At 43.4% G+C, this 17,928-nt stretch overlaps 1 protein-coding gene across 2 annotated transcripts in view; it reads left to right on the top strand.

Moving 5' to 3' along the window:
* DNAI1 (dynein axonemal intermediate chain 1) overlaps positions 1 to 17,928 on the top strand; it is a 59,057-nt gene that overhangs the window by 16,021 nt on the left and 25,108 nt on the right. For both annotated transcript variants that reach the window (XM_019424107.2, XM_053908060.1), the window contains exons 2-10: positions 5,960 to 5,992; positions 7,666 to 7,764; positions 7,953 to 8,033; positions 9,880 to 10,006; positions 10,276 to 10,403; positions 10,648 to 10,767; positions 11,749 to 11,808; positions 13,017 to 13,151; positions 16,055 to 16,139. In XM_019424107.2, the coding sequence (XP_019279652.2) occupies positions 5,960 to 5,992; positions 7,666 to 7,764; positions 7,953 to 8,033; positions 9,880 to 10,006; positions 10,276 to 10,403; positions 10,648 to 10,767; positions 11,749 to 11,808; positions 13,017 to 13,151; positions 16,055 to 16,139 (868 nt within the window). The remainder of the gene's footprint in view (positions 1 to 5,959; positions 5,993 to 7,665; positions 7,765 to 7,952; positions 8,034 to 9,879; positions 10,007 to 10,275; positions 10,404 to 10,647; positions 10,768 to 11,748; positions 11,809 to 13,016; positions 13,152 to 16,054; positions 16,140 to 17,928) is intronic.

The following is a 17,928-nucleotide window of genomic DNA, read 5'->3' on the forward strand; positions in this document are numbered from 1 at the left end:
GAAAAGAGTAGGGGATAATGTGGATGCTGTGTTAGAATTTGAGATTTATCTCAGGGCTATTGAGCAGCCCTTGGAGGCTTTAAAACAGGAGAGTGATATGATCAGATTAATTTTCCAGGAAGATCACTTATAGATAGTGATTAGTTTGGGTTCAAATCCTGGTCATTTTTGGGTGATCTCTCTAAGCCTCAGTGTTCTCATCTGTAAAATAGAATAATGGTAGCTCTTACCTGATAGGGTGGTTCTGAAGGTTAAATGAGATAATGCATGTAAGTTGCTTAGTAAATGACTAGCCCAGAGTAAGTGTTCAATAGCTGAGAATGATGATAATGATATAATTATTAGAGTGGAGAGAAACTGGAGTCAGGGAAATCAAATGTAGGCAAAAGATAGTAAGGGCCTGAATTAAGGAAGGTGTAAATGAAGAGGATAGTTATGAAAGATATTGAAGAGATAGAATTGTTAGACTTTGAAACATGGTGCTAATGGGAGAGAAGGAAAGGCAGGTGTCTTTGATGGCTTCCAATTTCCAACGTGGGTGACTGAGTGGATGGGGATGCACTTGAATGAGATAAGAAATACTAGAAGAAATGGAAATGTGGTATTGAAAAAGAATATAATGATTGGGTTGGAAAAAGAACATAATGAGGTTGGCTCTTAAACATACTGAGTTTGGGTACTCTGCTATTTTTTTGAACATGGGGTTCTGAGAAGTCTAAGCTACAGAAATATATTTGAACTTTGGGTTACCTGGCTGGCTCAGTCAGTAGAGTGTGTGACTCTTGATCTTGAGGTTGTGAGTTCAAGCCATGTATTGGGCATAGAGATTACTCAAAAAATAAAAAAATAGAAATATTTTTAAAAAAGAAATAGATTTGAACCTCATCATAAGGTAGAAGATGAAGCTCTGTGTGGAGATAAGAACACCCAAGAGGAGTGTGTAGAATATATTCCTGGTCAAGGGTATATTCCAAGCATATATTCCTGGTCAAGGATATTAAGAAGGAATTACTGGAGAGGTGACATGGAAATGAAGGTGGAGAAGTTTCAAGAAAGAGCAAGGGAGCCCTCATTCTGAAAGAGAAATGAATTTTTACCAGTTCCTTTGCTTAAGATGCTCATACTAAAATGTGTAATAATGAGAATAGAAAAATGATCTATTATGAAGGAGTTCAGACTGGGACATCTGTTATCCCATTGATTATCAGGGTTAATTTGACTGATAGGGTGGTCTGTCGGGGGGTAGGGGGATATTTCCTCTTCCTGCATCATTCCTCCATAGGCATCCTCCCTCAGTCAAATAGAATGACCTATCCAAAAGTAGAGGATATTCTTTGGTCAAGAGTATAAGAATGGTAGACCTCCTTTGCTGAAATGTCCAAGCTGCGTCTAATGTGTACTGCAGTATTATATTTCTTTTCATAATACTATTCCCTTTTGCAGACCAAAATCCAGAGATAACAGAGTATCTATTTGCAGATACATTTCATCCTTCATCTCACAACAGCCACTCAAAGTGAAGAATGGAAGAATAGAGGGAGTTACAAGAAAAGTGATAATATGTCAGGGTTAGATAAAGGACTAGTAGAGTTTAGTTGGGTAGGGTTTTGTTAGGCAGAGATAGTGGGAGTGGTAAGAGGGAAAGGGAAGATGATGTTTCTGGCAAGAGGAACAGTAAAAAGCAAAACTGCAAGGGCACCTGGTTGGCTTAGCTGGAAGAACATGCAACTCTTGATCTCAGGGTCATGAGTTTGACCTCAATGTTGGGTATAGAGATTACTTAAAAATAAATACATTTTTAAAATTTTTTAATGTTTATTTTTGAGAGAGAGGGAGAGACTGATGGAGCGTGAGAGGGAGAGGAGCAGAGACAGAGGAGCAGAGACAGAGGGAGACACAGAATCTGAAGCAGGCTCCAGGCTCTGAGCTGTCAGCACAGAGCCCGATGCAGGGCCCGAACTGACAAACCACGAGACCATGACCTGAGCTGAAGTTGGACGCCTAACTGACTGAGCCACCCAGGCACTCCAAAAATAAATAAATTATTTTTTGAAAAAAAGTCAAAGGTGCAGAGGTGGGAAAGCACAGTTGATGCTCAGGAAATGTGGGTAGCCTTGCTAGGCTGCATCTCAAAATGCTAGCACAGGAAGGGCTGGAGAGCAGGCTGGAATGGAGACGTGGGGCCAGATGATAGAGTTCTGAAGGCCAGGGAGGGAGTTTGGGCTTTGTTCTTCTGTGGTTTGATGGCTTCTGGGAGGAACCATCAAAAGCTTTCCAGGAATTCAGGCTTGTCCATCTCAGTCTTCTCCTTTTGGAAGACCAAGGGCCCAAAGTGGCAGCCTGACATTCAATCTCCTTTGCCATGGTTGGGAAGTCAGGACTGCAGCTGATTTCATTGGCCTGTTTTGCATTTATTATAGTGTGGCTTTTATAGTGTGTTAATTGAAATATTTCCAACTGCCAAAAACAATTACATTCAAATTGCCTTGTCAGTTCTTTTATTGCCAGATAAATGTTTTACAGACATATTTACGGGGGGCAATGGTAACTGGATCTCGTTTTCTATTTAAGGCTGGCAGTTTGGGTTGGGATTGGCCCTCCAATGTCTGTTGTGGGCCAGAAAGCTGTTGGAGTTGTGACGCTTGCATCTTGTTACCTTAGGGATCAGAGGTGCTTCAAAAAAAAGCAGATTTCTGGCTTATGCAGCTTAGCCTCAGAGAAGGGTTCCATCACTGGAAACCCTGGCAACCTGGCAGAGATCTGAATCCTGCTGCCTGCTCTACCAATAACAATCCTAACCCAAGCTGAGACATGCTCTTCCCTCTCCCTGGAATCCCTTTCCTCCTCTCCACCATCAAATCCTCTCCCATAGACTATATTATGTAAGAGCTGTAAGAGCCCATCTAGTCTAACTCTCTTAACTTTGTATTTGGGAAACTGAGGCCCAAGAGACTTCCTCAAGAATATACAGGTGGCCTGCAAGAACTGGGAGCAGAGGTCTCTGTCCAATGTGCTGTACTGCCACCATGTTGCCTTGGCCTTTCCTTCAGTACTTTAAACCTGCTTCTTCCAAGAACCCTTCTGTCACATTTCTAGCCTCCACTGATCTCCCTTTTGCTTGATCATCTGAAACACCTATTGTAATATATATATATATATATATATATATATGAATGATTATATATATTAACAATTATATATATGTATATATATGTATATTGCAGGGTTTTTGTTTGTTTGTTGGAATATTTTACTGGCTCTGTCACTGTTCTTCTCTTGCCTTTGTATATGCTGTTTTCTTCTTCTGAATAATGTTTTCTCCATTTAGACAACCCAGCTGGGTTCTTTGTTCTTTGATACCCAGCTGGGAAACAGCCACCTCTGGGAGCCTTTCTTGTGCTCAGTAGGTGTCTCTGTGTACTCCTATAGCACCCTGGGTACACATATCTCTGTTGCTGGCACAGAGGAGGCTTTCAAAGGAGTACTGAATGAGAGAGTGAGTGAGTGAGTGAGTGAGTGAGTGAGTGAGTGAGTGAATGAGAGAGTAAATGATGAACATTCTTACATTGCTCTGTCCTCCATGGACCCTGAACAAACTGGAGTAGGGACCTACTCTCTCTTCGTCTGTGTCCTACTGCTTAGGTGTGTCCCTGACACACAAATAGATGCCCAATAAATGTTTATCAAGCTGAATAAAGCATGCTGCTCTTGGGAACATAAAATTTTAGTGTGTTAGAGCTGGAAGGTCATCACATCCAATCCTATGCATTTTACTGACAAGGAAACTGAGGTCCAAAGAGGAAAAACATTTTTCCCAGAATCATGATCACTAATCGGTTTGATGACATTCTTCATTTATTCAATAAGTATTTGACCCAAAGAAATCTACATATTCAAGGCAATACCTATCAAAATAACCCCAGCATTCTTCACAGAGCTAGAACAAACAATCCTAAAATTTGTATGGAACCAGAAAAGACCCCAAATAGCCAAAGCGATCTGGAGAAAGAAAACCAAATCTGGAGGCATCACAATCTCAGACTTCAAGCTGTATTACAAAGCTGTAATCATCAAGACAGTATGGTACTGGCACAAAAACAGACACTCAGATCAAGGGAACAGAATACAGAACCCAGGAATGGACCCAGAAATGTATGGCCAACTAATCTTCGACAAAGCAGGAAAGAACATCCAATGGAATAAAGACAGTCTCTTCAGCAAATGGTGCTGGGAAAACTGGACAGCAACATGCAGAAAAATGAACCTGCACGACTTTCTTACACCATACACAAAAATAACTCAAAATGGATGAAAGACCTAAACGTAAGACAGGAAGTCAATAAAATTCTCGAGGAGAAAGCAGGCAAAAACCTCTCTGACCTCGGCTGCACCAACTTCTTACTCAACACATCTCTGGAGACAAGGGAAACCAAAGCAAAAATAAACTATTGGGACCTCATCAAAATAAAAATCTTCTGCACAGCAAAGGAAACAATCAGCAAAACTAAAAGGCAACCAACGGAATGGGAGAAGATATTTGCAAACAACATGTCAGATAAAGGGTTGATATCCAAAATCTATAGAGAACTTATCCAACTCAACACCCAAAAAACAAATGATCCAGTGAAAAAATGGGCAAAAGACATGAATTAGACACTTCTCCAAAGAAGACATCCAGATGGCCAAACAACACATGAAAAAATGCTCAATATCACTCATCATCCAGGAAATACAAATCAAAACCACACTGAGATACCACCTCATCACACCTGTCAGAAGGGCTAACATTAACAAGTCAGGCAACAACAGATGTTAGGGAGGATGTGGAGAAAGAGCATCTCTTTTGCACTGCTGGTGGGAATGCAAACTGGTGCAGCCAGTTGGAAAACAATATGGAGTTTCCTCAAAAAGTTAAAAATAGAACTACCCTACAACCCAGCAATTGCACTACTAAGTATTTATCCAAGGGATACAGGGATGCTGTTTCGAAAGGACACATGCACCCCAATGTTTATAGCAGCACTATCAACAATAGCCAAAGTATGGAAAGAGCCCAAATGTCCATCGATGGATGAATGGATAAAGAAGACCTGGCAATCAAAAAGAATGAAATCTTGCATTTGCAACTATGTGGATGGAACTGGAGGGTATTATGCTAGGTGAAATTAATTAGTCAAAGAAAGACAAATATCATATGACTTCACTCATATAAGGAATTTAAGATACAAAACAGATGAACATAAGGGAAAGGAAGCAAAAATAATATAAAAACAGGGAGAGGGACAAAACATAAGAGACTCTTAAATATAGAGAACAAACAGAGGGTTGCTGGAGGGGTTGTGTGTGGGGGGATGGGCTAAATGGATAAGGGGCTTAGGGAACCTACTCCTGAAATCATTATTGCACCATGAGCTAACTAACTTGGATGTAAATTGTAAAAAATGAATTATAGAAAAAAAAGAATCACCTTGAAATAAAGGATTATGTTCACTCTGGGGGAAAAAAATAAGTATTTGAACACTTACTATATTCTCAGCAGTGTATAAAACAAAGTACCTGCTTATAAAGAGCTTACATTCATCCCAAACAAGTATTTATAAATATAATTTGACCTCGAAATCTCCTTAACGCATAGTACAGAGCTGAGCACTTAGAATATGCTTTTTAAAAATGTTTGTGGAACTAGTTGCAAATAAGAAATGCCCAGTGCTAAGTTACCTGGTTGCTTTTCATGGGTCAGTGGCACTGACACTGGAATGGGATTGCCTCAGATACAGGGCCTCCTTGACTGGGGTAAGAAGCACATGTTGCCATTAAGAGGACCACTTTTAAGACTTGGGAAAGCTCAATGTCCAGTGTCTTTGAGATCTCTGGGAAGAAGCCTCCCTGTAATACTGTTTCTGATATTCCCACAGAGATTTGCCTATGACTTACCTCTTGTTTCTGTTCTTTCTTTCAGAGCATCACCATAGGCAGAGGAGCCAGGAAGAGAGTAAGTGCTGAGCCCACTGAAGGCTCTCAGCAAGATGCTAACAGCATTGTTTTCTGTTGAAAATATTAGCTATATCTTTTTTAGAAAATTCAAATGGGCAAAAAGACCATTAAAATCACCCTTAGGTGCACCTGAGTGACTCAGTCGGTTAAGCGGCTGAGTCTTGATCTCAGCTCAAGTCTTCATCTCAGGGTTGAATTCAGGCCCTGTATTGGGCTCTGTGCTGGGTGTGAAGCCTATTTTTAAAAAAAAATCACCCTTAAACCCACCATTATTGAAAACCTCTTAGTTAACACATGATGTTATACTCTCTCAGATATTTCTGTGCATATATAAAAATTATGTGTATTTATTTATTTTTAAGTTTATTTATTTTGAGAGAGAAAAAGCACAAGCAGGGGAGGGGAAGAGAGAGGGAGAGGGAGAAAATCTCAAGCAGGGTCTACACTGTCAGCGCAGAGCCCGATTCAGGGCTTGAACTCATAAACCATGAGATCATGACCTGAGGCAAAGTCAAAAGCTGGACACTTAACCGACTGAGCCACCCAGGCACCCCTGTTTTTAAATGGAATCAAACTGTAAGTTATTTTATAATCTGCTTTTTACATAATATATTTAGAGTGCTTTCCATTGCCAATAAACATACTTTTATAGCATCATTTAAAATTACTGTATAATATTTTACCATATGTTCCTTAAGGCTATACTGTAATTTGTTCAACCATGCCCCATTGTTGGACACTTAGATATTTCCTCTTTTTCATTATTATGATCAATTCTCCAGCAAACATTCATGCATTTAAATCTCTGGGCATGTCCTTGGTTATTTCTTTAATATAAAGTCCTATACATAGAAACTTCAGTCACAGAGAATAAATGCTTATTAGGTTTTTGGTAAATATTTCCAAAATGCTCTTTAGAAAGATTGCACTAATTTATGGGTAGCAATTTTCCCACAATGTCACCACCACTGGTTAGTTTTGTTTGGCTGAGTGGTCTCTTTGTTTTGGGTTTTTGTAGTTGTTGTTGTTGTTGTTGTTTTAGTTTTCAACAGTTTTATAGTGAAGAATTGCATTCTTTTACTTTGCATATTTTTGCTAACAAGGGTGAGGTTTTTTTAATACATCATGGGCCACTTCAGCAAGGTGTTTAACTGTCTATTACAGAAAGGAAAAACTTCTAGTCCTTGATTTTTTTGCTCTAAGGATCTAATGAGACTCTGAGGCTTAAAGTTACCAAGTACTGACAGTGTTGCCATAAGAGTAACCATAAGGTGGCAAATTGGAAGATAAAATATGAATCGGAGCTGAAGCATCTTAAATAACAGCTGGATGTCCTTTCATTTTGCATAAAGCCCTGCCTTTGGCAGCTGGTCCTGACCATTAGGTTCCAGGCTGTATGGGAGAGAATAGGGAGGGGCCACTTCTGGTCTCACTTCTGGCTCAAAAGGCCCACCACAATGTTCCAGATAAGTACTGACCCCCAGGGCTGACATGGCCAAGATCTTCCAGGCAATGAGAACTCTGACCTAAGCAGTTCCTTTGGACTCTTCCATGAGTGGTCTGTTGTGCATTTTGTATTCTACTTATCAGGGGCAGAGCTTGGCTTCTGGGAGGATTTGTGAATGAAGGGGGAGCACTGCTTGCTGATCCTCATGTGAGGTTGTTGTCCAGGATGAAGATTCAGGGACTGAAGTGGGAGAAGGAGCAGATGAATGGGCCCAGTCCAAAGCCACAGTTAGACCCCCTGACCAGCTGGAGTTGACTGATGCGGTGAGTGAGCAGCATCCTGCCCTTGCCCCTTCTACCTTCTCTACCCTCAGAGATGTGTTCTTTCATAGTACTGATTAGGAGCCTGCACAGAACCTGGGTGTGAGATGTCTGCTGACACCCTGAAGAGCCCTCCCAAATCTCAGAAGAGGTGTGGGCCTTTGGTATTTCTTGGTATCTCTCTCCCTTAGGAGCTAAAGGAGGAGTTCACCCGCATTCTGACAGCCAACAACCCACATGCACCCCAGAACATCGTCAGGTACAGCTTCAAAGTAAGTCATCCCCTCTGGGGTAGGGGCCTCTAGGTGCTCCTTGGTTTGGCAGTGACTTGCTACATTCCAAAAGCTTCTCTGCTGTTAGAGAGATCACCTTTAAACTCTGGTCTTTGACCAGAACCTTGAAATTTTACATGGAATTTTCCAGAGATTTAAAAAATTCCATAATGAATCTCCCTTGAAATCTTATTGAGTACTTATTACGTGTCAGACACTGTTAATAAATTATTTTCTGGGCACTTGGGTGGCTTAGTTGGTTGAGTGTCTGACTCTTGATTTCAGCTCAGGTCATGACCCCAGAGTCATGGGATTGAGCCCTGCGTTGTACTCCGCACAGAGTGTGGAGCCTGCTTATGATTCTCTCTCTCTCTCCCTCTGTCCCTTTCTCAGACTCAAGCTCTATCTAATATTTTTTAAACAGTAATAAATAAATTATCTTCATTATTTTCAATACTTATAACTATCCTAAAAATTAAATATTATTATCTTCATTTTACATATGAAAAAAATAAAGCTTAGAGTGGTTAAGCCCAAGGTCATGCAGAAAATAGGGGAAGGAATCAGGATTTGAATCCATTCTGCCCACCAACATAGACCATGCTTTTAATAACTGCACTGTTTCATTTCCCATCCATCTGAGTTACTGAGAGAAGAAGGGCTTTGTGATGACTTTTTAAGGCAGAGTGTCCCAACCTATGTGCAGAAATAGTGATTCTTTCAACCCTCCAGAGGCAGGTGGGTTTGATACAGCTGGAGCCCATGGGCTGGTTTCCTCTCCAGTGAGTTTACCCTAGTGTGTCATACAAATACAACAATATTCTATGTGACTTTAAAAGGGCTGGGAAGATATATTTTGAAAAAAGGAAGGAAACCTTGGTCTCAAAGTCAACAGTACAACTAAGATGCTTGTCAATATGGAGGCTGTCTAGAAGAACCAGACTAATAGGCCCTGTGAAAGCAGGGATCATATCTGCTTTTGTTAAGCTTTATGTCTCTGGAACCTAGAAAATACTTGGCATGTTGGTGTGCCTGGGTGTCTCAGTTGGTTAAGCATCTGACTTAGGCTCAGGTCATGATCTCACAGTTCGTGGGTTTGAGCCCCACATCGGGCTCTGTGCTGACAGCTTGGAGCCTAGAGCTTGCCTTGAATTCTGTGTCTCCTTCTCTGTCTGCCCATCCCCTGCTCATGCTCTGTCTCTCTCAAACATAAATAAACATTAAAAAAATTAAAACAAAATACTTGGCATGTTGTATTTGTTTAAAAATTAGTTGTTGAAGAAGAAATGAACAAGGTTACTTAGACTTTAAGACTAGCCCTGATTTTCATTTTCTGGACATTTTATAAACTGGACAAGTGCCAAACTCAAACATTTTCTAGCTATCTGTGACCTTTTGTATGGAAACAGGGGAATTGGAGATTTGGTATCTCTGAGGATCTATCCAGCCCTCACATTCACTAAATACTGTTCAGAGTAGGCCAGGCCAGGTATGTTTGAGGACTATGCATGACCTGCCTGGAATCTGTGATGAAACAGGTATACCAGGATTGCTTGGCATGGATGTAAGAGCCAGTGATAGACAAATCCAGGGCTATTCAAAGTTGGAAAGAAAAGATATTTAAAAATATGTCTTTTATGAGAATTTTTAAAAATTTTATTTCATTTGCCTCCTCTTTAAGCTGCAATGCAATGAAAACTTCAGGTTAACTGAGGATTTGATGAGATCTATATATATCGTTAACAGATGGGCCACGTTAAGCCTTATAGAATGAAGGCAGACTACATTCTGACTCCAGCAGCCCTTTTCAGGACTTTTGGTCTTACCCAGTCTTCTCTCCTCTTAGGAAGGCACATATAAGTTTATTGGTGTTGTGAACCAACTGGCAGTTCACTTCAGCCAGGTTGGGAATCTGATCCCCAAAGACTCGGATGAAGGACGACGGCAGCACTACCGTGATGAGTTAGCAGCAGGTAGGCCTCAGGGTCAGCCTGATGCTACAGCCCAGAGCCTCATCCCCTTTCTGTGGTCACCCTAGGGAGCAGATCACTAAGCCATAACTTTGCAGAGCCTCTACTTACATAAAGTCCAACAGCTGGCTGTCCTGGATAGGTCTGGGAGTTAACCCATGAGAACCCTGGGGTAGGTGAGGTCTCAAAAACAGGAACCAAGAAAGCCTTGCCCTACCAGAGGATGGGGGAGGAGGCCTGGACTTTGGGTTCATCTGCAATATCCTACCAAGGTTCTCAGGAGTCCACCAAGGTGGTGATTTCAGAAACTGAAATCCTTGAAGAAGAAGAAGAGCCTAAGGAATCTGAAGCTGAAGCTGAAACTGAAGCTGGGAGTCAAATAGATATGCCTGCAGCTGAGGTACCATATAATATTGTTCCCATCTCTCCCCTTCCAGCTCTAGCTGTGGATGGAAGTTTCAGGGGTAACTTGTCATGGGGTGGGGCTGAAGGTGAGATGTTAGAGGCTGCAGGTGCCAATGCCTCTGGCATCATCACCCTCTCCCTCTTCTATCCTATCCTAAGACATGACTTCTCCCCACTCCTGACTCCCCACCATCTTCTTGTCACAGCTGAGCCCTGGTCCTATGGGTCTTTTTTTCCAGGCAGCTGAAAAAGTGACTGAAGAAGAATTGATGACTCCTAAGCAGCCCAAGGAGCGAAAGCTCACCAACCAGTTCAACTTCAGTGAGAGGGCCTCACAGACCTTAAACAACCCTCTCCGGGTAGAGCAGCCCCACCCCAGCCCCTTTACCTCACAGCTCTATACTATGCATGGCAGGAAAGGAACAGGCCTGACTCCAGCCTCAGCAGCTCTTGGTCTGGAAGGGTGACAGGCATGCACCACAGTTAAATTCTCTGAGGAGAGCTTGAAGCATGTGTTCAGTCCTTATAAGCCATCCTCATGGGAGTTCAGAGTGGGTAACAAGGAATCTGGAGCCCTTCAACTGAGACTGAAACATGTAAGGGCCTCGAAGAGGAGGTCAAGATCTGGGGGAGAGAGGAGAGGCCAGATGTGCCAGGGAGGCAGGACTAAGAGCCAGTTTGACTGAAGTTGATGGTCTCTGTGATAGACTAACTAGAAAAGGCCGAAAAATCTCCCTGGCTCATAAGTATGGAGGACCCTGAATACAGGCTGAAAGAATCTCTCAGGATTTCAGGGGAGAGACTCACATATGTAAGACAGTGTTTTACAGAAATGAATCTGTGAATGGAGGGCAGAAGTCTACATGGTGGGTTTATGGCAGATTCTAATCACACTGTGTACTCCCTATTCAGTGATCTGGGTGATACACAATGAGGAGGGAGTGCATTCCCATGGTGGAGCCACAGGCCCCAGTATTAGGGAGAAGTCTTCTCAGGGTGAGGGATATTAGTCCAGTAGCTTTCCAGGGGATGACCTCTGTGTCTTTCATCTAAAGGCTGGCCAGAGCCCTGCCTAACCCCCACTTAGTTGAAGCTGGCATAATCAGGCTTCATTGCCCCCTATTTCTAGCTTAGTCTTCTGAAGGAAGCTTAGAAGGAAAATGTAGGATTTCACTGCATCATTTCATCCTTTGTTCAGCCCCTCTTTACTTCCCAGTTCTGTGTCCCATCCCTCCCTCTGCTCCAACTGAAATGCTTCACCCATGGATGGATATACTGTTGGATTAAGTGAGAAGGAGTTGAGGGCTCTCTGTTGGTTTCTTGTTGTCATTGTTCACTAGGACCGAGAATGCCAGATGGAACCTCCTCCCAGGACAAACTTTTCGGCTACAGCTAATCAGGTGAGACCCTGGGTCAGTCTAAAAGTCATCACCACACCCCCACCTCTCTACCTCATGCATCCTTGTCAAAGATTCCTCTAGCAGCCTGCCCTCCTCATCCATCCATCTCCATGCTCCTTGTCCGGGCTCTGAACATCAGGCATATTAGACAGTAGGTCCCCACCTAGTGAGCTGTGGACCAGCCACATGCCTCTCGGCAAGACTGTCAAAGAGGGAAATAGGCATGGCTTCCAACTCTCTGTAGTCACCCCATGCTGACTCTGAAGTGTTAGCACTCTAATCTGTCCTTCCAGCAGTCTTAATTGTTCCTGCAGACCCTCTTTCCCCCTCAAATTCTACTGGATAGCCATGCTGATTTGAGCAGGATATGGTGCCAGGAGACCTGAGCTCAGGCTCCAACTTTGCTGCTCATACTGTAAGACCCTGGGCAAACCATGTCACCCTTGATGCTTCAATTTCTATTTCTCTGTCAAGCAAGGACAACAATCAGCCTTGCAGGGCTGTTGGAAAGCTCTGAATGAGATAACAAACATTGAATTATGTTGTGGTGTGGAGTACTGGCCCATGGTGAATTGTTAATATAAGGTGTGTCTATCTGGCCTCCAGGTGGCAGTGGCTGCCCAACTCTGGAGAGCACACAGTGATCTGGGTTCCCTCCCCCCCCATCCTTGCTGCTTCCTTTGTTATGATCCTTGAGCTTCTCTTGCTGTCAGATGCAGTTAGCAGGAGTTCCCTTACTTTTTGTTTATCTTTTTATGCTCAGAAGGTGTGGTCAGTGCTGTAGTTAGCCAAACATGAACTAGAAAGTTTATCACATCTCCATGGGGGAAACATTTTTTAAATTTCCTAGTTCAGAGTCTTATAAATCACCAAGAAAAATGTGATCCACCTTGATATTTGCCCATTTGTTTTGCCTAGTAGGATTTGTAGTTTGCAACAATACTGATCTCCAGCTGAAAACTGAGCCCCTGAGACACAGGGTGGAAAGCCCATCCCAGAGCTGCCCTGAGAATTCCTTCATTCCTGTCCTAGAGCTGACAGCACAGAAGACAGACATTGAATACATACAGTGGGCCAAGTAGAGGATGCTATAGAGGCATGTGACAGGGCCTGACATAATCTATTTCTCAAGCTCTAAAAGCTGAATAGGAGCTGGCTGGGTGAAGATTTTGCCCTGCAATGAACCTTCTCATCTTGCCCTTGCCTAGTGGGAGATCTACGACGCCTATGTAGAGGAGCTTGAGAAGCAGGAAAAGACCAAAGAGAAAGAGAAGGCAAAGACACCAGTGGCTAAAAAAATGGGGAAGATGGCCATGAGGAAGATGACATCTATGGAGTCCCAGGTTTGGTGGGGTTTCCCATGGATCTGTCACAGAGAATGACTGAGTGGGATCTTGGTCTCTTGGTAGAGAGAAACCTGGCTATCTGGAAGGACTTTACAGACCTTAGGTGGGGAGCTAATGTTGAAATATGAATAGTTCTTTCCTTGTAGGAAGGTTTGAGGAGAGCCACAGCTGCCTCTGGCATTCCACACCTCTTCCCAATCTTATATAGGTCTGGAGGCCAGCAAGGATTCAGGGTTTGGGGGCTAGGCGACAACAGAAGACACGAATGTTATTGAAAGCCCAATGCACACCCTGAAAGAGCTCAGGAGTCTTCTCAGGATGGGATGGAATGTGATAATAAGGCACCACCTCCCTGAGCAAGGGGTCATGGGGCTTTGGAGAGTGATTTGCTCTTTGACCTTCAGTCCTTGGGTTATTTGTGCTCAATCTTTTAGGTGAGTCTTATGGGCCAGGTGCTAAGTCAGGGCTGATCACAGACACCAGCAGGTTCAGGCTGATGGGTGTGGCCACTCTGGGCTGGATTTACCGTGAAGAAACATAATAGGAGTCATTATAGAGGTCTATTTTGTGGGGCTCATTGTGAGTATAGCCAGTGTAGGCTTGGGGATCATTATGGAAGTTATAGTGATAGGTCCCCACAAAGAAGATCACCACAGAGAGATGCTGAAGGGCCACATTTGTCCTTTCAACAGAAAGAAAGCTGAATCAGGAGCCAGAGTCCTAGTATGGATGTGTTTGACCTGTAATAGGATGGGAAAGATGAGGTCTGGGTTCAGCACCCTGGAGAGCTCCCAGACAGCTCTCCAGGAAGCGATTTTGCTATGGAAGCCAGATAAGTTTAAGTAAGTTTTGCTTCCTTTGTTTGAGGTATGCCCACTTCCACTCAATTACATGTCCCTGATAAAAGTCACATTTTCTGGGAGTTTTAAGAGTTCCCTGATTTGGCTTAATATAAACTGCCCCAATTCCATTTCATTCAATTACAGACCAAGCACTTGTGATCATGATCATGCTGAGTACTGGAACTCTGAAGTGAAAGATGAAGTCCCTGTCCCATGGGTTGCCCTGTCCAGACCCTTGACTTCCCCTGTACTATTCCCTAGAGGTTAGGAGCTTCAGAGAGGGTGTTAGCCTGGGTCAAGTTTCACTTGAAGATCCATCAAGCGTTTGGCTATAGGCTGGCTGTGTGCTAGGACTATTATTGCAGAAACTTTAACTGCAGCCACCAGGACCCAGAGAAGAAAAGAAATATCCCTGTGGCTGAAAGTGAAAATTGTCCTTGGGTCTAAGCCCTTGGGATCTAACATGTATATCAGACTTGGTGTCTAATATGTCCAGGGAAGTAGGACTGCACTTTCTTCCAGCTTTGGTTGACATTGAAGGCTGTGATGCAGGCAGAGCTCAGTTCTCTGGACCAAGAAGCTACAGTGAAGGCATAACATTGTGGGATATAAGATACCCCCCAACATCAGTGAATACCTTAGTATGCAACCTGTAAGCAAGGGAATTGAGTTTTAACTGGGAATCTCAAGTACTGGCCCTGGCTATCTGTAGAATAGAGTGATCTTTTGCTCAGGCCCAGTGCATGCACAGAGTGACACCCCTTTCTCAGAGACCTGCATCTGACGAGGTTGGTATAAAACTCGAGTGGGAGGGGGAAAGCAGAATAACTCTATGATACCCTGTAGGAAAGTCTGCAATGATAGATCTCAGATTTCTGTCTCATTAATCATTTGGATGAATATACAGAAATGAATGCAGGCTTATATGATCTGAAAGATTAGGATGGGAATGGCAGAAAGGTCTGAGAGGCCACAAATTTAGTCAGAACCAACAAAAAGCTGTGTCTTCTCAAGTAGTATAGTATCCAGAACAAGGGAGGCAGTGTCCACCACACATCTGGAACCTGGAGACTGCCAGGACCATGCAAAGGTGGTCAGACTGGTGAGGGACTGGCTTTCTGTGTGGGCTCGAGGGCATGGGACCTGGAATCCACAGAGTTGAGTTTATATCCTGGCTTTGCTACTTATTAGCTAGGTTTTTCTAACCTGTTTCTCATCTGTAAAGACATCCTAATGATCTTACTTTGTAAGATTGTTGTGAGAACCCAAGATTATGTATAGTTGCTAGTATAGTACAATGACCCCAGATGCAGGTGGCATTATCCATCCCCGCTGTATCATGTGTACTCTAAGACTCAGAGAATTTAAGTAACTTACCTAAAGTTGCCAACTGGCTCCTTCCTAATGCATGGGATAGGAAGGGAATGAAGGTCTGTGTGGCTCCAGAATCCATTCTCTTAACCACTGCCTGATGCTGGCACTGCTAGTAAATCTCATTTTCAACAGCCATGGGCCTGGTGCTCTGAAGCTCCTCAAGGGTTGCCCACTCAGCTGGTTTCTTCCTGCAGTGGGCAAGGCCTTAGATTAGGAGTCATTTCTGCCTTTTACTCCCTGTATACAAGCATATCTGTTGGACCAGAAGCTCTCTGAGGCTTTAATGAGAGTCTTTGTCATTGCCTGAGATGATAAAACCTCTCTGTCTCCACTAAAGAAGCCTCCTACCTCCCATTTTCTGCTCTCCCCTTCAATACTCTTCAATGTCTTGTGTTGTGCTCTGAGATATGCCTTCTCCAGAACAAGTTCAGAATGAAAGAGTACAAGACAGGCTGTACCCAGGGGCCAAGTATGGCAGTGCAAACTCCTTGTGCCATTTAAGAGCTGGGCATTCCCCAAAGGGGGTGGTGAGGTGATCGGGCTTTGGAGGCATGAAGAGATATCTTTACGGAGCTATCTGGGGTGGGTGGTGTCAGAGAGAAAATTGCAAGTCTGGGCTGTGGCTCAAGACATAACCTTTCCAGGTGCTAGCTAAGAGGGCCTGTGGCCTCTGTATCTCCACAGAGTGATGACATCACCAAAGTGACTCAGGCTGCTAAAATCGTGGAGCGGATGGTCAACCAGAACACTTATGATGATGTTGCTCAAGGTAAGATTTGAAGTGCTGGCAACTACTATTACTGCCTGTATTAAAAATTCCTCATACAAGGCAAGTATTTGAGTGTCCCATGCTAGGTACTATAGGGGTGCAAGAGGAGAAAAACTAATCCCTTCCTCCTCTGAATGTCACTAGGGAGACAAGACACACACAGGTCAACTACAAACAATGGAATAAGAAAAATGGGTATAGTGATGAGATCTGACAATAGTGCAGCAAAACTTACATATTAGTGATCCAATGTCATCTTCGCAACAGTCTGGGAGGCAGGCAGAGCAGAGAGTATTACCCCTACTTTACACAAGAGGCAGGTAAGGGCAAGTCTACCTGGCTGCTGAATGGCAGAGAGGACCCAAATCTAGGTCTTGAGTTTCCTAATTCTGTGCTCTTTCTCTGCTGTGTCCAGCTTGGAGATAATATAAATGCTAGAATGCAGACTGAAACTGCTCTGGGGATCCTCAAGAATGGAAGAAGAGAAATGAGGGATGAGTGGCAACAGTCAAGGAAGGCTGTAGGGAGGGCTAAGCTAAGTGCCAAGGGATAAGCAAAGTATGAGTAGATTAGCAGAAGGGCAGATGTTCTGGGCAAGGGACAGCAAAAGCAGTGACTTGGTGGTAAAAATGAATGGGACTGGTCTCTGGGAATAGAGTGCAGCAGGCTCAATGATTCAAACAGGGGTTTCTTGGAAAGTAGTGAAAGCTCAGGCTACAGAGGTGATTGGAGGCAGTTAATGAAGGGCCTGGAATATCTCAGGGAATCTGAGATTTTTCTGCAGACAGTTCAAAGATTCTGTCCAGGCAGGAACACAGCCCAGTGAGAGTATGTCTGGAGAAGGATGCAATTGGACAGAATACAGGGACAGAGACAAAAATGAGGTTCAGGTGTGGGGTGGAGTGGGCCTCACCACACCTTTTCCAGGAAATGGAGAAAAGGAAACAGCTATGAGTGAAAAACCAGTACCAGCATTCGCTGGGAATGGCCTATGTACTGGGCATTGTGCTGTGCAATTTACTTGTATTATTTTATATCATCCTGACAGACACACTGTCAGGTGAATTCCATTAATATCTCCATTTTATAGGTGATAGATTTGGGCTATTGCTACTTGTTCAAAATAGTAGCTAGTATGACAAATGAGTGGTACAATCAGGACTTGAACACAGCCCCTTAGATCCATAGCTGAAGCACTTCATCACAAAGCTACAGAGCCACTGGGCTGGAAGAGACTTTTCAAAAAAAAAAAAACAAAAAAAAAAACATTCAATAAGTCTATGCTGGTGATTAATTAGTGATGAAGTGAAGAAAGAGATTGATTCAGAAACGCTTAAATCCTGGGGGCCTGGGAAATTCTGGTGTCTTTGACAGAGCCAGGGAAACAGAATCCTTCCCATGGCATGAACAGCACATTCCCAAGTGGCTTGTATTTCCCTAAGAGGTTGTGCATTTATTTGGAGCAGCTGCCTCCCCAAAGTTGGCAGCTCCTTGTTGCTGGCTGGTCTCCTTTGCTGACAGCCTAGGGCTCTTCTTGGTGACTTGATGCTCATTGCTCACCCATGGGACATAGAAACCAGGGTTGCCAAGACCAGAAGCCTAAACAAGCCCCCTTGTTATCATTCAGGCTGGAAAACGACCTTGAGTGCTTTTCAAAGCTGTCAAAGTACACAGCAGCTGTGAATGAATTTGTCACTCACGCAGCTTGGCTTCCTGAAACCCAGCCTCTGCAACCAGCCCACCAAAGGGCTGCAAACACGATTAATATCCATGGAGAAATTGGCCTTGG

The sequence above is a fragment of the Panthera pardus genome, unplaced genomic scaffold (genome assembly GCF_024362965.1).
Source record: "Panthera pardus isolate Hobbes unplaced genomic scaffold, ASM2436296v1 HiC_scaffold_20, whole genome shotgun sequence".
NCBI lineage: Eukaryota > Metazoa > Chordata > Mammalia > Carnivora > Felidae > Panthera > Panthera pardus.